The 22,349-nt window shown below is 52.0% G+C and overlaps 2 protein-coding genes across 5 annotated transcripts; one reads left to right on the top strand and one right to left on the bottom strand.

Annotated features, from left to right (window-relative positions):
• Positions 1 to 1,053: 1,053 nt before the first annotated feature.
• On the bottom strand, positions 1,054 to 22,223 carry POLL (DNA polymerase lambda). 4 transcript variants are annotated; one of them, XM_074875140.1, is made up of 9 exons: positions 21,756 to 22,223; positions 12,198 to 12,341; positions 11,631 to 11,928; positions 10,796 to 10,964; positions 7,377 to 7,712; positions 6,597 to 6,770; positions 5,523 to 5,651; positions 3,329 to 3,497; positions 1,054 to 2,959 (listed from the first exon to the last, which is right to left on the bottom strand). In XM_074875140.1, the coding sequence occupies exons 1-9, from the start codon at positions 21,856 to 21,858 to the stop codon at positions 2,595 to 2,597; spliced, it is 1,887 nt and encodes a 628-aa protein (XP_074731241.1). In that variant the 5' UTR covers positions 21,859 to 22,223; the 3' UTR covers positions 1,054 to 2,594. The 4 variants fall into 4 exon arrangements, with proteins under 4 accessions (XP_074731241.1, XP_074731242.1, XP_074731244.1 ...); XM_074875141.1 differs by having other exon boundaries at positions 11,631 to 11,925; XM_074875143.1 differs by lacking the exon at positions 21,756 to 22,223 and adding an exon at positions 13,519 to 13,723.
• DPCD (deleted in primary ciliary dyskinesia homolog (mouse)) lies at positions 13,929 to 21,472 on the top strand. The gene is made up of 6 exons (XM_074875145.1): positions 13,929 to 14,004; positions 14,258 to 14,338; positions 15,002 to 15,126; positions 15,955 to 16,088; positions 20,042 to 20,144; positions 21,270 to 21,472. Exons 1-6 carry the CDS (start codon positions 13,941 to 13,943, stop codon positions 21,372 to 21,374), a joined length of 612 nt encoding a protein of 203 aa, XP_074731246.1. The 5' UTR covers positions 13,929 to 13,940; the 3' UTR covers positions 21,375 to 21,472.
• Positions 22,224 to 22,349: the final 126 nt, after the last annotated feature.

Below are 22,349 nucleotides of genomic sequence, written 5' to 3'. Positions count from 1 at the left end.
CCAGTGATGTCCCCAGCACATGGCCTTGGTGAGGACAGCCCCAGCCCTCCAGGAGCAGCTCGCCCCAGCACCCAGAGCTGGAGGCAAACTTCCATTCACCAAGGAGCCAGGGTGAGCAGCCCCATACCCCGCTCCCCGCCCCAGTCCAGGCAGAAATAGGTCCATTCCCAGGGCTGCCAGCCATAAAGCTCTACAAAAAATCCTCCAGGAACATCCCTGCAGTGCTGGAGGGAGGGGGAGCCCCCATCCAACCTCCCTTTGGGGCAAGACTATCCCCAGCTGTGGCCCTGCCCGACCAAGCCTAGATGACCCCAAGGATGAGGACTCCACCCTCTCTGGGGTTGGTCCCTGGGCTGCAGAGCCCTCCTGGGGAAAGAGTGCTCCCCCTGCACCCCCCAGGCCCTGCTCTGGGGCTGACTCCCCTTTGCCCCTGGAGAAAGCAGCCCAGTCCTTGCTGGCTCTGCCCCAGTCTCTACCCACCTCAGCAGCTCCTGGCCCTCTTCAGCTTCTCCATCTCCCTTTTGAGCCAGTGTTTCTTGCTGCTCATCTCCACGTGCTCCCTTGGCTTCCAGACTGTTCGGATTCCCCTTAGACAACTAAAGCGTTTCCATGCTCAGGAGACTGAGCTGTGTTCCAGGCACAGAACAGGAGACAGAGCAGCAGCCAGCTCCCATACACCCTCCTGCATGATAAATACGGAAAAGCTGACAGCAATCCCTTCCTGACTCCACACCTGAAGTGAGAGCTCAGCCCAAGGCTCAGAGCTCAGAATTGCTCCTTTCTCTGGGCATGGCCAGCCCCAGCTCAGCCACGTGGCCAGCTGGACAGAGCCAGGTCCCACTCTGCCATGGGAGGATGGTGGTCAGCAACTCCCTGCCCCGAGAGCCAGAAGTGGCGATCCAACAGCGTGAAGGTCTCCACTGCCTTCTCCCTGCTTGTACTGGAAACAGGGAAATGAGCCAGCACAGGAGGGGCTCCTGGTCAGCCAGAGGGAAGAGTCCCAACAGTTGCAGGCCAGAGAGCAAAAAGACAGAGATGCCAAGAAAAAAAAAAAAAAAGAAGAGGAGGATTTATTATACTTCAAATTTCAAAGCACCAAGACATGGCAGAAGACATTCATTTCCATCGAGCGTTCAGTAGAAAGGCTGGGCTGACAAATGACACTGCTGGGGTCAAGGCCTCCCCAGCCCCACTGCTGGTGCCCAGCAGCCACAGCTGACAGCGCAGCAAGAAACTGTGCAAACCCACCAGGTTTAATGCCTGCCCTAGCAGCAAACACACAGCTTGTCACGTGTGACAAAGACACGGCAGAGTGCAGAGAGGGGGTGGCCGGGTCCCCCACAAGAGAAGGGAGCAGGAGGCCAGGCCAGGCTCAGAGAGCAGCCAGAGGCAGCCCTGGGGTCCTGGCACAGAAACCCCCACCATGGCATTGCTGGCAGCAGATGCCGCAGAGCGGCACCTCTGCCAGGAGGAACCACTGCAATACCCATAACAGAGACAGAGCACTGATAGTCTCTGGGAAATTCATCTCTAGAATATAAAATAGTTGAGGTTTCCTGAGAAATAAAATTCACTCCCATGGAACTGGCAGGGCCAGCCACATGTACACACATACACAAACACTTTCTCTGATCAAGGACCAGGTGACTCCATTGGCTTCCACAAGGACAAAATGGGAAAGCTTTGCTTCTCCCAGATTAGAACTATCTCCTCATGTTTCTCTCTGCCTCCGTGCCTCCTATGCATAAGCACACAGCCCTGCTGGGTTACATTCAGTGCCGTTACATTCAAACCCTTCATGAGCACAGCTCCCCGAGCCATGAGGTCCACTCCTCTCCTGCACTGAGGAAAGGAGCCCTTGGGGCCAGGCCAGGGCCATCACAGCTCTCTGCACCAGAGGATCCTTGGCACACAACAGGCTGAGAGCAAGCTGGCACAGCACATCAGGTCCCTGCGCCTCCTCCAAGGCTTCCCTGGCACCAGGGGAAGCTGGCGGCTGTCGCAGCAGCTCGGCCCTGTGCAGTGAGACCCACCAGAGGACACAAGTCAGCTCAGATGGAGGAAGGACACAGCAGCAGCACAGCGGGATCCTTCATGATTCCCACAGTAGCAGCTGCCAGCAGTAGTGAAAAGGGGGAAGGCCTGTTCCAGGGCCAAGCCAGACTCCTGTTGCCTTCATGCATAGCTCAGGACAGAGATTTTGGGGTGTCTGTGCTCAGACACAGAGGAAGATGCATCCCACTTCCCCTGTTTCCAAGCACTGGGAGGGGCTGGATCTCAAAGCTCCACAGCCCAGCCTTCTGAAGCTTCCCCGGGGAGAGCAGGGCTGGGGTAGCTGATGGGCAGCGAGCCCTTTTGGTAGCCAGAGGCTGCCTGTGCCATCAGACAGTGCTTCCAGCGTGGTTTCAGCCCACAGCCTCTGCTGAGTAAAGCCACACAGTTCTACCAGCAGCAGGGCCTTGTACTTGCAAGGAGCCCCAGTTTTCTGGGATGTTTCTCAGTCTGCAGTCACCACAGAGCAGCACAGGGGAAACCAGCACCCTTCAAAACAGCAGCACAGCAGTGGGCCCAGGGTGCTGGGTGACAACCAGGCATCACCAGTCCCGTTCCGAGGGCTCCCGGTAAGGCAGCCCCAGCTGAATGAAGACATCTCTCTCAGTGGGAGTGGGCAGAGTATGACCAGATGCCACCTTGACGCCTCCAGGGCCTCGCACCACAGCCGAGCTGAGGGCATGCTCCGATAGGCTCATGCCCTTGGTCTTGGCCAGGGCCCGCATGGAACGGTTGAAGTGAGCTGAGCCGGTGAAGTAGAGCAGGGCGCAGGCAAACTCACTGTAAGGCACCACGATGATGTCAAGCCGGCGATGACGCTGGGCTGGCCCGGGGAGGCGGCACACCCCCAGGTACTTCTTCTGATCACCGTTGTCCTCCTGACTCACCAGGTCATCTGTAAGGAAACCTGGGGAAAGAGACGAGGCAGAGAGGAGCTGAATGGTAGAGACTGACACCCCCACCCCAAACTCCCCACTGTCCAGACAGCAGCTGAAGTGTCTCATAATGTGCTGTGGGACCCCAAAGACAACCCAGGCTCATGCAGACAGCAGAAGCCATGCTGAGCTGCATCAATACTCCTTAGCACTAGCTGCGGAGCTGCCACTGGAGCAGGGCCGGGATCGAGGGCAGTACTCTTAAGGGCTTACAAGATGTCCTGTCCTTGGGAAAAGTGATCACCTGCCCTTCAACGAATGTCATTCACCTCACTGACCCCTCAGCTTGGCCATCCTAAGAACAGCTTTGAGCACCATGTGCCAGCCCCCAGCCCTCTTACCACTCCTGTGGAGGCTGTCAAGCAGCTTGCTGAACACCCCGCGGTGAGACTGCCCGTCTGGGTGAGTGACCAGTACATCCACGTCTCCACAGGTGGGTTTCCCCCGACGGTAGGAGCCACATGCCACACACACAAGGCCAGGCTTCAGGGCCAGGGCAGCTTGTCTGACCTCCAAGAAGAGAAAGAGGGATGAGGAGTCAGAGACCAGTCTCTTCATGCCCCTTCCATCAAGGCAGCAAAGGATCCTGTGCCTGCCCTGTGGCCTGTCCTGCATCTCCAGGGTCTCCATATAGAGCAGACACTTGGCAGGCATGGCAATCTGCCCCACCAAGGAGGCTGGCCTGCTGTCAGTAGCCATGTCAGTCAGGGCGGCCTCCACCCAGCCTTGCAGGTGCGCAGCACACTGCCACACAATAGTGATCTATCACGGCACTACCATCAGTCATCAGCTCTTGGGGGGCACTGGGCTGGGTTGGGACAAGCAGGAAGCTGCAGCAATGCTCAGGAGTCAAAGTATGGCATAACCTGTCACAGCCTTTGGTTTCTAAGACAGCAGGAGAGAAGAGGATTTTCAGCTCTCCCGTAGGCCAGGAGGGCAAAGCTCGCCAGCCCTGCCCACAAAGAGAATCAGTTCAACACGAGATGGTCACAGGTCCTGTTTCAGAAGCAGAGATGGGCCCATGGGGAGTCTCTCCAACAAGACCCAAGACAGCAGAAAATCTGCAAGTGTCCCTTGGAGTCCACTCCTGCCAGCTCTGCCTTTGCAGAAGAGCCAGGCTTCCTGACCCGGGAAAACCACAAATGCCCCAGCATTTAGACCGAATGGATGCCAACATGCTGCTGCCAGCAATCAGACACATACAATCAGAACATCCCCTAAAGCAGCCACCTCCAGGCTGGACCCCAGCTCCTGTTTTGTGCAGACAGTGCTAATTCTGATGGCTTCATTCATTAAATGCTTAAGAAAGGCTCCCAAGTCCTTGGACAGGAGTATTCTGGGTCTGATTGTGCCAATCACCCTGCTGGCAGCAAATAATTAGGGGCTCAGCAATTCCCAGTGACGAGGCCATCACAGAGGCTGGGGTTCAGGAAGGCAGTGTCCATGCCCACAGCCCCTTGTCACTCTTGGGGATCATCCTTCATTAGCAAGAGATAAACCCATTAACCTTTGCCCCAGAGGTGCTCCAAGAAGCCACAAGCCTTTCTCATGCGGAGCAAGCCCTCCTCTGGTGTCCTTGCCCCCCTTCTGGCTTTAAATGAAGATTTCTAGAAAACTCCCAGCCCCACCCGAGAGCCTAAAAGCTCCTCAGATCTCACTGTGACAGGCAGCACAGACAGTGACTAATCCCTCATTCTCTCTCCTGGGCCTGGATCAGAGGTGTGTGCGTGTGTATGGAGGGGAGCACAGTAATCCCATCAAGATAACAATAGACCCACCCCCAAGAGCCAGCTCCTCAACCCAGCCTGCCTGGGAAAGGGACCACTCACCACCGAAATGGCTAATCCGGCACACGGGACTGACACCCCAGCAGGAGCCTGGCAGGAGTGTATTCTTCGTGGCCAGGCCCTGTGGCCGAGTGACAGGGTCACGCTGGCTGCTGCTTCCATGGTGATCAGAGAGCACAGGGGTAGCAATGACAGTGTGTCCCCCAAGCTCTCTGCTCACATTAGGGTACACTGCCTTAGCACCCCATAATCCTGGAGTGCCATGGCGTACCAGAGCAAGCAGCACCCATGTGCAGCCTGGACCCCCTTTACTTTCAGCAAGGATATCCATGCTCTGTCCTCCCCCCGACAACCAGCCCACAGGGTGCTCACAGCTTCCTTTGGAGAAGCAGCACCAGGGAGACAGCTCAGGGGCCTCGGCTGAAAGCAGACATCTCAGGGAAGATGAGAGGCAGGAACCTACTCGTCCCACCATGCCACACGCAGCCTTTTTCAAAGCAGTGCGTAGAACTGATACCTGTGAAGTATCCTCCTCCTCCTCGCCAGTCACTCAAACTGAAACTCCCTACGGGGCAAAGTGGGTGCCTTGTGTGCCCATGCCCAAAAAGGGTTCCCCGAGCACTGACCCTGCTCAGAGGAGAGGCTGAAGAGCTCAGCTATAACAGCGAGGGACATTTCCAGAGCATGCACCCTCCCGTCAGGTCCCAGCAGGTACTCCACTCTGAGGGCCTGAGGCTGAGCTACTCACGGTCTGTTCTATTTCCGCGGCTTCCTCCCGAGGCATGCGCTCCAGGAAATCCGTGTAGTGCTTCAGCCCCACAGCTTGCTGGCTGGTGAGAGTCGCCTTGGTGCGGATATCATCCAATGTCCGGAAACCCTAGTGCAGACCATGTGATGATATGCAAACATCTACTGAGACTTTCCTCTTCAAATACCAAGATTTGGGGAGATTGTATTTAACCTGTCTCAAGTCCAGGCCAGTCACAGCTTCTGAGATCACATATAGAGCTCACTTAAGGCCTGGTTCCTAAAAGAAGGGATTTAGGCAATCCCACTACCCACACACACCTCTAATCTCCACCCCACAATGACTGTGAATCTTAACTAAACCTGACAGAAGGCTACTGTTCTTAAGGCACTGTGTTCCTACAACTGAAGGAAAACAAGTAATGCAAGTAAAGGAACACCTAGAATATCCCAGTGAGGTAAAGCCTACAGCATGAACACAACCATATTTTTAAGACAGCAAAGAATACAGTCACAAACCAAACACTATAGGAAAACAGGCTTCATTCACTCTGTGCTCAGGAGACAAACTGTTTTTAAAGAAGGAACCCACCCAGTGGGCTGGGTTGCTCCAGTTGGCACAGTTACTTCAATCTCATTTTTACAACTTCCAGACAAGGTGGACGGCTGCTCTGACAGCTATCGGAGCCAGCCGGGCCAACAGGCCAGCAACTGCATCAGGAGCTTTCATGTCCAGGATGTCCTGGTTCAAGCCTGGCTCTTAGCAGTGTTGTTGCTATGAGCAGTCTGAGATGAGCTCCAAGCAACAATGCCAACAGAAGAGGCAGCATGTCCCCCACTCCCCATCTTTGCCCTCTGCCCCCACCCAAATGCAAGTCTCAGCCAGGTGCACTCCATTCTTCCCAAACACACCCACAACGGGACCCAGTCTTGTAGCTCCTCCTATAAAACCAGATTCAAATCCCATCCGTGGATATTGGCAACTGGAAGCTATTTGTGAAATTAATTCTCCTACACTCAGCAGCAGTCTTCAAACTGTAGTCTGAGAACCTCTTGTGTAAGGCACTAAACTCACCTGCCGGTACCACATCTGAGCTGTCTTGACCCCTGCTCCCCAGATGTTGGAAAACAACTCCAGCACAGGCACACTCTCACTGATATGATCCAGCTTGCGCAGGTGCCCACTCTCCAAGATCTCCAGAATCTTCTCTGCCATCCGCTTCCCAATCCCAGGGATTTTACAGGCTTCCTAGCAAGAAACCAGAGCCACTACTGGAAAAGTGAAGATCACGGACAAGCTGGGGAGCTGCTACTCACTCAGAGCCTGGTCAGTCATTTGATCAGTAAGTGGCAGGACTAGTTCTGCCTGATGGTCTCCTCTCTAGCCCAGGCTTACATAGGCTACATCGATTCAGCGCCAAGTGGAAAAGGCCAAGCATGCAGAACAGGACTGAAACACTAACACACTGAATGGCTGGACTGTCACAGTCAAGTTAATTTTATCTATCCAGTTAGTTTTATATATTATCCGGGATGGTGGCCAGTGCTGATGCTTAAGAGGAAGGTGAAAATGTCCCTGCATGGTGCCTGGGGAAGGCATTTATCTCATGAGTGCTCAGACCTGGCCTTCAAAGGCTCGGACTCCACTTTTCTGCTGTTCTGAAAACACTGCAGGTGGTCAGTGAATCCCAACTGGCACTTGCTACACAACTTCCATCAGGGAAGTCACCACACAGGAAGGAATTCCCAAGGCCTGAAGATAAGCATGTACAGAAAGAAGACGGGATCTGGCTCATAACAGAGCTAGGATGCTGCATCTATCTCCCTGCTCTACCACCCTGGGCATGTGTTTTACCTGGTAGGAGGTGACTGGTTTGTGGTAGCTCTTGAGTGCATTGATGGCTTTGGAGTAACCCAGAGCTCTCCACTTGTCCCCCTGGACAGAATAGGCCTTTGCGAGCACTTCCAGCTTCTCTGTGATGCACTGGTTGTGATTCTCCTTCTTGCTGTTGGAGGACTGGGCACAAACCCACTTGCTGGCAGGCTGGGCCACTGTGGAAGAGCTGTCACTGGTCTCCTCTGATGATTTCACAGGGTAGCGGCCTGAAATCAATGCTTCCAGATCTCCCTGGGTGACACTAGCATCTTCTCCTTCGCTGTCTTCATCATCACAGTATTTCTCAGAGTCTTTCTTTAGGGAGAGGTAGAAAAGCAGCCATGTGAGAATAAGTGCATGCCTCACATATGTCCCCTTGGCACAGGCTGCTCCTGAGAGTAGGAATTCAGAGCACTAACCAAACTCCAGGGCATGCAGTGCTCAAACTGCCATCTCTAGAAGCAGTTAGTTATATGCACACCATAGCTCTTCACATCTCAAGCTACACACGCACCCCTTGAAGCTACGTGCACATCTCACAAAGCACAGGAGACTAGAGACTGCTGTCCACCTGTATCCATCCTAGCACACACCAAGTCCCCAAGACCTAACTGAGGTAAGACACTGAGCAACTGCTGCCAGCAGCATGGTATGACAATGCTGAAATCCCTGGCTGGGGGAGATCCTGACTCCCTCCTCCCACTGGGAAACCTTTCCCTGGTCTGGTGACTGCATAGCCAGAGCTCTCACATTCAGACTCTGCACCTTCCACCCCATGATACAGATGACAGGAGATAGGCACTGAACAAAATCTTAACAGGGTAGTAAATTACAACCCCCCATTTTCCCCATGGCTATCTGCAAGAGAAAAGGGGGAGGAAGGAATGACACAAAGGACTCCACATTCCTCAGTGACAGAAGAAAGAACCAATGTATACATTTGCTGATACCCTCAGCATTAGGATGCCTCTGTGTAGACTTAAGAAACAATGAGCCTTGGCTTCAGGTAACGAACAAAAGGGGATAGAAGTGGGAAGTTGCACAGAGGCTTTGTAGATTGCTTTGCTCACTGGGGTCCCCCTCTCTCCTGATGTATAAACACAGGAGTCCGCAAAGATCCAAGAGCTTCTCTGCTTTGGAAGTAACCCTGAATGGCACAGGGCTGTTTGGGATCAGTCCAGCAGTTACATGCAGGACACAAGTCCTGTTACGAGTTTCTCCAGAGTGTCAGCCTAAGTCAAAACCATATCTTACAACCTCTGGTTCTGCTGGCTAAGGAGGTCTGGACACACAATTCCTGCATGAAGCTGAAGTACTTAGGCAGAAGAGGCAGGATGTTTCCCTTTTGTAATCTTGTTTTATAACTCTGAAAACTGGGTCAGACTGAGGATTTGATAGACTAAAGCAGTTTTATTCGCCTTGAAACGCAGCTCCCTTAAGACACTGATCCCTCTAAGGGCAGAAAAGCCTCAGAGCGTTCAGAGCAGTTAGTAAGTCCCTAAAAAGCGTTTAAGGACCACGTTGCCCAACCACAATGCAAAGAACTCTGCAGCTGGGGCATGCAATTCCCACCCTCTTGGCCAGCAGTGTCACACAGGTGAAACAGCACATAAACCCCTGGCGCTCTACTCTTTGCCAACAAAGCTGATGGACTCTTTACAACCATATGTGTAAAACCAACTAGTCCCATTAGCTTCTAAGATACTCCAGGATCCTAGAGCAGCTGATTTGCTAGAGCTGGGTGAGACTGGGACAGGCATGGTTTGTCTAGAGCACAGCACAGGAGCCAGGATAGCAGCTGAAGCCCAGTAGCTGAGGCAATACACCACTTGAGAGGGACACAGGCAGCCTGGGGTAACAGCCCCAGGGTTCAGCCAGTGAGTTACTGGCACCACTTGCAAAGGCTGCCTTGCAGAAAACTACTGCATCCAGATGCCAGTCACAAAGTCATTGCTAGTCTGACTGGTAACAGGGTTTCCTCAAAGGAGTTTACATCCAAACACAGAACTCCCAGAGCAGCCCCTGTTCAGTATGAAACACTGGCACGCACACTCATCATCTCCTAGAGAAAAAACATCCACGCAAGCTAGAAAAGATTCTGTGCTTAAACAGAGGCTACTTCTAAGCTGAGATTTCAGCTTCAGCTTTGCTGTTGTAGCTGGGTCTTAAAAGTGGTTGGTACTGTCTTTAAAGTATATCTCCTGTGTTCTCTTCTCCTCCCCAAACTCACATAGTCCAAAGCTTGGAACAAGGGATTTTACTGAAGCATTTACAAATATTGCTTTTGTGCACAGACTAACAGGAAATATCATTGCTTGAGGGGATTTAAAAGAGAAAAAGGCAATAAGGCTTCAGACTCTAGCAGCTGTCTGACCACCCAGAGTAAAGGTGAGCAGGAAGCAGGGCAGATACCACAGGATCTGTAACAGTACAAAAGATCCTTTCACCTGTTAAGTGTGAGATTTGTTAATTACAATTACCACTAAATCAGAGTTACATGAAACAGCAAAAATTGGGTAACTGCAAAGGTGATGCAGTTAAGGAGGAGTCAACTCTGCCTACAGCACACTGGATAGTAAGTCTGGGGAGAAAAGATCTCCCTCTACACACATTCAAGAGAAAGCCTAAAACAAAAGAGTCCTCAATGGCTGCCAGTTAGGGAGTAACCACAGGGTTTTGTGAAACAAAATTTGGAACTCTGTTAGAAAACAGATGCCAGCATTACAAGGCAGCTGCTGCTCTAAGAGGTCAGGGGTAACTTTGCTACAGATAGATTTGAATGATGCAACTGCCCCAAAAGAATTCAGCAAACTTGAGCAAAAATACAGAGAAAAGAAAGCAAGCTAACAGCAGGTCAGAGAAGCTGACTCACAGCAGAGGCACTAATAACCCAATGCAGATATTTTAAGCACATCACCACAATCGTTCAAGTGGCAATCTGATCCATTGCACATGTGTCTGAACAGGGTGCTTGCCAAGGAGTGGAGAATGGGTCACTATGGCTCAGGGAAGAACACGGGATGAAATACGAGAGACAGCCTTCCTGAAAGGGGGATACTCTCAGCCAGGGAATATTCCTCAAAAGGATGCAGGGGAAACATGATCACCAGAGTGAGCCTCGGCCTGATCGGAGCACCAGGACTGCTTCAGCTGGAAATATTCTGATGGGGACGAGAATTTAAGGGGCGTTGTTTCTACTTTTATCACCTAAAGGGGACAAAGAGCAGCAGTAACCACGTCCACAGCCTGAGCCTGCCAGCACCAACCCACTGAAACATCCAAACACCTTCCCTTTGTGAGAAAATCTGGCATTGTATCCCTGCAGGGATGCTCTTAGCCAGGAAAACCAGCATGCAGGATCTGTTCACAAGGATAAGGGCCTGTGTGGGAAGCCTCACCTCAGGCAGCTGCTGCTGTCCAAGGGTGCCCAGGCCTCGCTTCGAGGAATCCCCCACCTGTGCTTCAGTATTTGGTCTCACTGTTCCCTCCTCTGCTGGAGGCTGGATCTCTTCACTGCCCAGAATCTGCTGCTGCTGCTCTTTCTGCAGTTCTCCCTCCTCCAGGTACCTGCCATGGATCAGATGCCTTAGTATAAGAGAAGGAAGACTTCTCAGCCCCCAGAAGTTTGACTGAGAAATTCTTCTGCATGTTTTGGGATGGAGCAAACAACCCATATGAATTGTACTCTCTCAGATCACAGATTAATTACTCTGGTTTTGGCTCAGTTCCCCAATTTTCAACCACCCCGCTGACCTACAACTTCCACTCCTACCTACCTCACTCTTAGACTCTTTCTCTAAAACTTTGCCAAAACATTTTGATCCTAAACTGTGGCTGCCTGCTGCTCCATTCCTTATTTCCTCTTACGCCTGTCAATTCTCTCTCTACTTTTCATCTGCAAGTAAGAAACAGCATTTAATCCTCAGCATTTTTAAAAGAAATCTTGTTATCACTGATGGATTAGGAAGAGGTGCCTTTAGCATCTGTAGCAAGTGACAGGACTCCTGTTAGCACTTCTGGGCCCTATTACACGTTTTGCTACCCCACAGAATGACAACTGGTCACAAAGTCACTAAATTTTACAGTCTGTATGTGGAAAAGTGACTTTGAGTCATGCCCACAGGAGCTGCAAGGAGTTGCAGTTTGAGATTTTGAGCTGAGGCCAGATTTTAGTGCTGTTCAGTTTAGGATAGAAGCACTGTAGGGAAGAATGACAGCATAGCATTTGCATACCTGTGAGGCATAAAGACACCATAGCCAGCAGTACTCAGCAGCTTTTGGTCTCTAATGCAAGCACTTAGCCAGGATGCCTTCACTAGCTGCAATCCTGATGGTAGCTTGGTTAATTTAAGGAGCCGCAAGGCCCGATCACAGTTCATGTCTTCGGCCACAATGATGTGTGTCACTTCCGAGGAGAGCTGCTTGTGTACAACACCCCCATTGTGGATAATCTGCTTGTGGAAGATCTCCGCCCTGGCTTGGCCAATGCCAGCTTGCAACACGTAGGCAGTGACTGGTTTCAGCCACTCTGCTGAGGAAAAGAGAGGCAGGAGCTCAGTGGCAAGAGCAACAGTGTCCCAAACCAACTGGGCTACGTAGCTCACGTAGGACTTGATGGCACCCGCAGTGGCAGGCAGTCTTTAGGGGCACCATCTGGACACATCAAAGCAACCTGGACACAGCCTCTACAGAAAACACACTTGGGGGCCAGACTTTCCAGCCTTTGGGGGAATGGGAACCTGCAGTTAACAAGCTGGGGTAGAAGTATTACATTCCACGTCACGGGCATGCAGGACTTACCCTCAGGTATTTCTGTTCCTTCCTCTTTTGAAATCTTCGGAGGGATGCTTTTCTGCGAGTCATCCCTCACCTTCTTCCTCTTGGGAAAGGCTTTGACAATCCCTTGTGGCTCCATAGGCCTGGTGGGAAGTTTAGCTGCAACTGCTAAATAACAGTAAGAAAGAGGGAGGTTGTTTAGAACAGTGTTACACAATCACAACAACTTTAGATTCACTCATTTGTTTCACTGACTTTGTTGGTTTGGGTTTTTTTGTTGTTGCCTTCCAAAAATGCTTGCCCTGAGGAAGGCACCTGGAGACAAGAACTTCAGTACACAACCTCAGAAAAATTAAAAGTTAGAAATCATCAAAAAGCGACTTAAGAAGACACTGGCTGAATATCTCAGAAACCAGTAACCCTGGGTTCTTACAATAGAAAGTCTTCAACTACTTTAAAATTTTGGAGCTCCTTCCTGCCCAGCCAACAGAAGCAACTTTATTTCCCAGACATTTCTTAAGCACATTCCCATGAAGAGGGAGAGGGAATGCCTCTCCTGACAGGGCTGAAACCCAGTCACCAACAAGAAGAGATAAAGCAGCTGATCAATACCAAGCGTTTCATACAGTCACAGGAGGAAAAGCCCCAACCCAGCTTCAGCTGGAAATAGCAAATTAGTAAATATTAACTAGTCAGGTCCACTACAGTTACAACTGTAGCTTTACCATCACTAACCTTGCAAAGACAAACTTTGGAGCTTTAACTACTAGCCCAGGCTACCAGGAAGTTTGTTTTTCCATAGCCCAACCAAAACCCTGAATCACCGTATATCCCAATAGCTCCTTCCACCCACCTGCAGTGTTAAGCCAATGCCAATTTGAAGGTTTCCTCTTTGTGCGACACTTTTTATTTTGCTTAGAGATTTCTCACACACATGCCAGCAAAAACCTATTGCATTAAGCTTGGAAGAGCAAAATGGTCCAACCTGGCCATGTCTTCTCCCTGTGGTCACCTTCTCATCCAAGTGCTAAACACAATCCTCTGGAAGACCAACCTAGAGCTAGACTCAAGTCCTTGCTTCTTTCTACAAGGAAGAGTTCAGCTTCAGGGGAGAAGAAACCCTGCTACATTTCTAAAGCTCAGCTTCACAGAAATGTTTCTGATTTCAGGACATTCTGACCAAAAAAACAAACCCTCTGAAAACAGTAACACTTTCTATTATACAAAGAAAAAAAAGCACACCAAAAAACCCCCAAGCTCCTAAGAGCCTAAACCCTCTTCGGGACTTGGAAGAGTGTTTTTCTAGGTAGTATTTTTAAGTAATCTAAACACGCACGCCAGGTACCAAGCTTGCCTTGCCAGCATCCTCAGGCCACGAAGGCTTCAGCGCCACCAACCCGGCTCGCCCCGAGCCCAGCGGCACCCAAAACCCCGGGGGCAGGAAACAATTCCCCCCAAACCCTCGGGGCTGGGCCGGAGACCAGCCTGGGAGAGAACGGGAGCCCCCCCTACGCCCCGGCCTGAGGAGGAGCACCGAGAGGGCCGAGACCCTCCGCGCCAGCGGGGCAGCGGCCGGGGCGCCCCGCAACCCCCGCCTCGAGGAGGGGAAGGGCCCCCCAAACCGGACAGAGCACAGAGGCTTCCCCGCAGCCGGGGGAGCGAGGCGGGAGGACGAGCCCCGCGGCCGCCCTCACCTCCGGGCCGGGAAGTGCTTCCGGGCGGCGGCCGGAAGTGTCCGCGTTGCCCTGGCGACGGGGCCCGGCCGCCATGGCGGTGCCGAGCTGGCTGGAGAGGCTGCGGGCTGCCAGCAAGACAGCGCTGGTGCAGGACGGTAACGGCGGCGGCGAGACGGGATAGCCCCCTCCTTCCCCCCCACACCGCCCCGCGACGTGTTTTGGGGTCACCCTGCAGCGAGTGGGCGGGGGGACGGAGCGGTGTCGGGGACGGCCCTGCACCCGGGGCAGGGCCCCAGCAAAGGACACAAGGCCACCAGCGCGGGGACGCGGCCCCGGGCAGCGGGACAGAGCCCTGCACCTAGGTATAGGTGTCTTCCCCTTTCCCCTCACCCCTTGCCTTGCCTCTAGGGAAGCGGAAGGTCCACTACCTGTTCGAGGATGGGAAGGAGATGGCCGAAGAATACGACGTGAAGAGTGGTCAGTTAGTGAGTAAGTGAAGTTCTCAGCTGGCCCCTGGCAGACGTGGGTCAGGGCACAACTGGGGCGCGCATGGTGGGTCTGCACTTGCAGGGCCGGGGTGTTGAGAGGGAGCTCCTGGTGAGGAACAAATCGCCCCTAAATATTCTGGGAGATAAGCATGCCTGTAGCTGAATTTTGTATGGTTCGGCTTGGGCCCAGGGCGCTCTGACTTCTGTGGCATAGCAGACCTTGCTTTAGCCCAGGATCTCTCCCCAACAGCTCATCTGTCACAACAGGCTTGGACAGACTAAATGGAATTGACATCTTGCATAGCCAGGAACTGAATCTGTAGTATGTGCTGGGGTAAAATATGCTTTTTGGTGGTTTCTGCAACCACAAATAAGCAAGGTGTTGGTTATGGCTCTCGTCCAAAACCACATCACTGGCGGCATGGCACCTGTTGCAACCCCACCATGGCTTCAGCACAAAGTAGTAAAAAAGAGGCATTCAGTGCAGAATTTCTGAGTTCAGAAACAGGCCAGCTAACAGATCCACTCACACCAAAGTGGAAATGACTGGAATTAAGATACATATCTTCATATCATCTCAGTGTGCTGGGCAGCTTTGGCAGTCGTTTGCTGGAGTTCTTCTAATAGACCAGAATAATGAAAACCCTTCTTCTCCCTTCCACAGGTAGAAAATGGCGAGAGAAGAACACCCTTGGGGGCTCCGGGAAGTGGCAGGTTGAAGTGGGAGAGCCAACCTCGCCACTGCTGGGAGCACTGGAATCAGAGCTCATAAAGGAAAGCAGCTCCAATGTATGTAAGGGTCTGCAGGCATGACTGCACCTAAAACTACCTAGTTTTGTGCTTACAGCAGTAGTTGGTAGACAGCAGATCACTCACAGCCCCAAAAGACAGCCTTAACCTGCCCACCACTCTACCATAAATCATCCCAGAGGTGCAGGGCTGGCTAGAAAGATGGAACAGTTTGGGTTCTTTTGGGGTCTTCAAGAGATTTGTAGTTTCCTTTAAGTAGAGAAACTTCTGCTGTGTTGGCCAACTACTATTCTGGCTTCCAAAAGAGTAGGCTGAAAGGAAGGCCAGTGCCATGACAAGTCAGTGGATGGAAAGCAGAGGTGATGACAATGGAAGACCGACACAGGCAGTGCATAGCAGGCTGCTCATTAACCTAGCACAGCCTGTTTCATCTTCACATCCCTCTAGCTTAGGAGGCAGGGGTTTTAGTCTCTCACCATCTTTTCTACAGACCTGAAACACAGCACAGCCCTGCACAGCAAACTGGGGCAGAGCCAGGACTGAGTCCAGCAGGTCCCTAGGGTAGGCAGAGCTCAGTATTCAGTGGCCTGTGAAGAAGAGGCCCCGTTTCCTTGTAACCCTGTGCTGCAAGATTCCCTCGCTGAACACTTTCAGCCTCCTACAAGCAGGGCAGGCAGTGCCCTGGGTAAAGGCAGAGCAGTACTAGCTCTAGGAAAGTGCTGCTCAGCCAGTTTGAGTTGCTCCCTAATGGTCCAGTGAGAAAGAAGAGCTACTCCCACGTGGAGCCTCTCAAGATAGTACAAGAAGGGGACAGGGAGGGGAGGAGACAGCTGGAGGGGTCTTGCTAAAGGTGCTTGTTTGCTGTAGCCTGTCTTCATGAGGAAGGATACCCTGAGCAACTTCCAGTGGCGGATCCGTAACCTGCCCTACCCCAAGGAGGTCTACAGCGTCTCTGTGGAGAAGGAGCAGCGCTGCTGTGTCATCCGGACCACCAACAAGAAGTCAGTAAGGACAGCACTGCCAGTGCTGACAGTCCCTCGGGGTGGGCTGGCACAGAGGGCAGGCTAGTGATTGCACAAGGCGGGTTGCCCTCTCTTGCCTTCTGTCCCTGGTGTGCAAGGGTTGAGGGGCCCCACCTCGCAGCTGCGTGTCTCCTGCTGTCCAATTTCCACTCCCAACTGCCGCAGACACGTTTACAGTAGAACCCTCAAGCTCGAGCTGGCCTTTGAAAAGTTACCTCACAGTTCCAGTAGCATGGTGTTTGCTCTCTTCCCCTGTGAAATGTTGCTCCCTTAGAAAAATAAAGAGCCTTGCAGACCTTTTGAAGCTAGAGCATCCCATCTTCTCCCTCTGACACGATACTTTGATCTAGTCATTGTATCAGCATGCATGGAGGTGCAGGATGCAACAGGTACAGCAAAATCGTGGGCACCCAGGCAGTCAGATCTCCCTGCGTAAACCTGTCTGTAGACACAACGCCAGTGACATGATCTGGAGGTAGCAAGAAAAAAAGGCAGACTGAATCTGGAAAGGAAGCACCGCAATATTCTGCCAAAAGAAATTTGAGATGGGAGGAAAAAACCATCATCTTATACTGTGTCAGTATGTGGCATCTCTCACTGAGTGAGACACACACTGTGCCCCAAAGCATTTACAGCTTTGTGAGATAAGCCAGGATGAACAGTAGTATTGGGAAGAAATAGCAAGTATTAGGAGAACAAGGGAGGATATTGGAAGATAAGTGAAAGCTATTTACAAACTGGGATAATACACCAGTATGGAAAGCTGGGCAGGCTGCTGTCTGCTTGCCTCCCCTCGCCAACATTGCTACAGAACACAGAAAGATCAGATTCATGGGTAAAATCAAGCCCAGTGCTTCCCAATCTGCCCCCTGCCCTCTTTAAACTGCTCTTTGTAGCTGGCTGTAGGTGGTGCTGTTGGCAAAGAACTGCTCCTCTGGCTGCTCAACACCTTTCAGATCGCAGAATCCGCAAATCTTCAGGCAGGGGTTTACTACACCAGAGGCCGTGGCGAGGGGATTTGAGCTCTGCACATGAGCACACCTGGACTCTCAGGAGGAGGCTAGACAGGAGGAAGTCGGAGTCTACCCCATGAAAACAGCAATTACAGCTCTAATACAGAAAAATGCTGGCCTAAATGCATGCAGAGGGATTCACAGAAGAGTGGCGCTTTAGTAGGGAGCCCTGTGTAGCAAAGATGAATGAGATTCCCATCAGCCACACGTGGATACACATGGAGCTAGGACAGGAAGGGAGTATGTGAGCCTAAGTCCAACCACATACTATCACAGACAGGCTTATCTACTCCCAGTCCTACTAATAGTGTGTATGTGGGAACTTTCTTGCCTGTGTAGGTGCTGTAAGGTTATAACGTACCATTGAGGCTTCACCCATGCCCTGCCTGACTTCGAGGTTTTTTATACCACTCTCAGGAAAACGGTAGAGTCCCCACAAGCCGTTGGCACCTACACACTCGTAGGCTAGTGTCAGAGAGAGTTAAAGGACCTGACAGCAGCTCATGGCCTGCACATGAAAGTTAAGGACTTTTGGAATTAAAGTGAAAGTCGTCTCATTGGGGACAAGAACGACTTTGCTGTCAGTAGGGAACAGGGACAGACACCAGCACCAGAACACTTAGTACAGGCTCCAGGATATCTTACATCATTTCTTCTGGGTCTCGGCCAGGGCAAGGCACCACTCAGCAACTAATTCCAAGATAGCTACAAACGCATGGAGTCCACAGAGAGCGTGCACATCACTACGGGAGGGAAAGGAAGCCTCGGAGCCTCTCCAGCCCTTGGAAGTCAGCCACGCTGCTTCTGAGCAACAGAGCTGTGCTGACCGCCAGCCAGAGGCACAAGCAACGGAATGGGTTGCCAAGTCACTACTGAGTAGCTCAGCTCTAAATTCTCAGCATACCAGTAGCAGTTTTCCCTACAGGCTGACAAAAAGTGGGTTTCCAGTAGGAAAATAATAAGAGGTGACCACATACGCACTGTGGATCTCAGGCCAGGACCCAGGCTCAGAGTGCAATACTGCCCTTGGCCATGGGGTGAGAGGCGAGGGCAGAGAATCTGGCTGCCTCAGCAGGGGTGACCGCCCATCAGCTACCTCCCAGCCCAGACAGGAGCTCTTCACTTCCACCAGTTACTCCCGTTCCCTCTGGCCACAGCAAGGGCTGCTCAAGTGGGATTTGCTTAAAAACTCTTGCTGTAAAATAAACCCATTAAACTAAACTCTAAAAACAAACCCAGAAAGTCACCTCCCCAAACGCCAAACCTGATTCAATTATTGTAGCGAGAGGCAGCGGTAATGTTAGGAGGAGGAGGGGGTGGCCAGGCAGATCTGGTTTCCTTTGATCTTGTCACAGATTTTAGTTTGAGGCCAGCCAAAGCCATTCTTCTCCCCTTCTCCTTAGTCCTGGGGCAGCAGAATGCTGCTGTTTCATTGATGACTCCCAAGGCCCTTTGAAACAGTGGGTTTTTTCTGTGTACTGCTTTTTTTTTTTTTTTTGTCTAATCGGTAAGAAGTTAACACTTCCTTAACATGTCTTTGTGTTCATCTAATCTCTGCTGTTTAACCTTTGACATCTCCCTTATTATCCATGTCTGCCACCTTTTCCAAATACCGACAGCAGTGACAACACAGAACGGTTTGAGCCCTGCGGTAACAAGCTGCGTACATTCCTCCCACTGCACCAGGAGAGCCATTTGCCCTTTGTAGCTGTTTTCACCGTGACTTGGAAAATAAACTGCAATTTGGGCAGAGGTAGCTAGAGAGGCCAAGTCTCACACGCAGCCAGATGAATGGAGAAGAACCTCTCATGGCATGACAGCAGCCACTGCCTATTCCTGCTCTGGGCACCTCAGTACCAGCTACAGGCCAATTCCTTGGAGAGGGTTGCCCACGAGAGTGCTGGAAGAGATTAAGAACCCAACCATGCCTCAGCCATGCCTGTACATGGGCGCGGGACCACCAACTAGTCTATTTGGTGCAGCCCCAGAGAGAAGCAGCAGATGCAGGGCAAGCCATGCCAAGCAAGAAAGGTCTCAGGCAAACACAGACACAGACCTACAAGGTTCTGGTCCCAACGTCTTAGGAAATCTCTTAGCTGCCTAGACAGCTTATAACCCCTCCAGTTCTGAGACATATGCCCTTTTCTTCCTACTGAGCAGAGCCCAAGGTTTGGTCGGTGGAGAGACACAGGCTGGATAGGGAGCTGGCAAAAACCTCTCTGTCCTCTGCTTGGGTGTGAGAAGTGATCAGGAGACTGGGATAGAGACCAGGGAAAGAACTAGGGGAGCTGGGAGTGCAGAGGAGAACCACAGCCACCCTGGGGCTGCGTGGAGACACTGCAGAGCAGAGGCTCAGGTGACGGTGGGCACCTACACCCGGAGCTCTGTGCCCAGGGGTATGCCTGAGCACCCCTGTGCCACCAAAGCAGGAAGTTATCTAGGAAGCACAGCAAGAGGCCAGAAAGATGGGTTTAGGAAGGATTGCAACACAAAATGGTGCATCACTCAGGAAAGTTAAGTAACAGGGCACCAGGGCTTTGACAGCTGTTTTGCCAAGAGCTAATGGGAGCTGCTGGTACTTAGTGGGAAGGAGAGGCCATGAGTAGGGACAAAGACAAGGCACACCTCTTGTTAGGACTGAGTAGTCTGTCCCTAACCATGTCTGGCACTACTCAAGGGCAAGCTGGAGGGACCAAGACTGCTCTCACACATCAAAGCCCTTCAGGACTTTGTTTCTAGTGCTCCTGTCAGCCTGGATGCACCAGCATGCACACAGCATGTTACAGGGCCCTCCTGCCAACCTTGAGAGGTCTACTGTCTGCATCTACACCTTGTAGAACAGCACTCCATAGCTCAGCACTGCTAGCAGGGGAATAGGAACCCCACCTTCCTCATTTTTGTCTCCTCTCTCATTTGTAGGTACTACAAGAAGTTCTCTATTCCTGACCTGGACCGATACCAGCTCCCCTTGGATGCAGCTGCCCTGAGCTTCACCCATGCCAACAACACCCTGATAATCACAGTGAGGTTTTAGCCACGCAGAACAGCACTTTGCCCTTCTCTTTATGTCCACAGAGAAGTTAAAATTCTTACACGTGGGGAAATGAGGCAAAGCAGGGAGATCTGCTGAGGGTCACTGATGAGCCCCCTTCTCTGTCACACAGTCAGTGGGAGTTTCAGATTACACTGGGCATGCTGACACTAGCCAGGACAGCCCAGGCCGCAGGAGGGGCCCTGCTTGCTGCTCAAGGTGACTTGCAGGTGGAAGAGTGTCTGTCATGCCCTGTTTTCCATGTATCCCCTCCCCCAGGCCTGAGTAAGCCTCCACTCTCATGACAGCAAGTTTCTCTTGTGTTGAGTCCAAGGACCTGCTGCACTTAGAGGTCTCACAGTCTTTAACAAAAAAAATTTTAAAGAAGTCACCTGCTGCTTTGTGTTGGAGAGGACACACTTCCAAGCACATGGTGGAAGTGAGAGACTAGCAGAATGGGCACTTCCTTGTTGTTGCAAGGAGCAGACAGAGGCAGACAGATGCTTTAGAGCAGCAGGTGCTCCTCTTCTTAAAAGTGGAAGTCAGCTACCCAGAGAGCATCCCCTCCAAGGGAAACCTCGCAGCAGAGCTGGGGCTGCACGTGCAGAGGAAATAGGCCAAGAGGAGCACCTTGAGTCCTGAGCTTCTGTTTGGTGAAGGTCAAACCCCTGCCAAAACACACCTGCATCCACCACTAAACTGCAGCTGGGCAAGGGGGCTCTGAGGGGAAGATGGAGGAACTGCAACTCTTACTTCTTTGCCTTATAAAAAATGCGTGTTATATTTATATATAACATGTGTGAGCATACAACCAGTGAGCACGCCAGGGATCTGCATGACACAGCTTGCCAGGATATTCCAGAGGGGTTGGTGGGGGCCAGGACTCCATATCCAACTGGAAAGTTTTACTTGCACTGTAAAAGACACTCTAGATCTTGGCAAATGTCCCTAGCGCCATGGCACCACCTCTCTAAAGGGGCTTCTGAGGGGGCCAGTAACAGAAAGGCCTCCCTTGGCAGGAGGGCCCCAGCTGTGCCAGGAGCACCTGGCCCCACTGGGTCAGCTCAGAGCAGAGGCTGAACAGGAGGGCTAAGGGCATCTCTCTCTGTCCTACAGTACCAGAAGCCGAAGGAGATCCTGGCTGCAGAAGAGCAGCTGCAGAAGGAGCTGAAGAAGATAAAGGCAGCTAACAATGAGGAGGGCGACTGTAAGACCCAGTAGGCAGAGGCTGCTCAGAGGCTGAGGTGGGGGGCAGCTCTCTGGCATGGCTTCATGGTATTTATTTTGCCTTTTCTAATAAAAGTTAGTCCTGTTGTTAATAGAGCCGTTTGGAGGAATCTTTGCAGGCCCAGGGAGACAGAGGGGCGGTCGATCTCTTTACTGCCCAGTCTGCTGATTTACACAGACATTTATGATCCTTCTATGAGTTGTGGGAAGCTGCAGCACTTAAAGGAAGCGCGCTGCATCCACAGCCAGCCGCCCTCTCCCCATCCTCCATGAGCCGAAACAACATGAAAGCTGGGTAGTTGAATTCCCTCTGTCTGCCACCATTGCTGAAGGCAGTAACGTGGAAAACAAGAACCCCCTCCTCACACCCCTTACCTGCCTGGGAGGTGCTTGGAAGCAACTCCCTCCTGTGCTGTTGTGCAAGGTCCTCCATGCAGTTAGGATGCTCTGGTGACGCCGGTATCTCTGCAAACAGCATCAGTGCTTAGATGTGCATGGGCACAGCCTATGAAACAGGGTGAAGAGGAGGACACCCAACTGCTTCCTTACCGCCAGCCGTGCGCAATGTGACGTGCAGGAACCGAAATGCAGCTGCCTTCATTTGCATGGCACGGAGGGGAAAGACAGCTCAGGAGGAGCAGCAGCACACCCCTTCCGCGAGGGCACAGAGGTGGCCTGTCACAAACCTCGCTGCGCAGACAGCACCCGCACACAGGGACAACCCTAGCAGCACTGATTTAGCAACTTGCCCTCCAACCAGTTATTGTCTCTACCCTGCAGCAGCTATCTCTGTGCTTGGATTTCTGCACTTACTTCCATTCCAGTTCATATTTGAACAGCTCCTACTCAAACCAACCCTACTTTTAAGTGAGCCGGCCGCAGCACAGCTCCCCTGACGAGGGCTGCTTTCAAACCACGAAACTCCTTAGAGCCTGGGCAGCATTCCCCAGTTAGAGCCTCGCTGCTGGG

Source organism: Strix uralensis, chromosome 7 (genome assembly GCF_047716275.1).
Source record: "Strix uralensis isolate ZFMK-TIS-50842 chromosome 7, bStrUra1, whole genome shotgun sequence".
NCBI classification, from domain to species: Eukaryota; Metazoa; Chordata; class Aves; order Strigiformes; family Strigidae; genus Strix; species Strix uralensis.
This window is presented reverse-complemented; position numbering and strand designations above follow the sequence as displayed.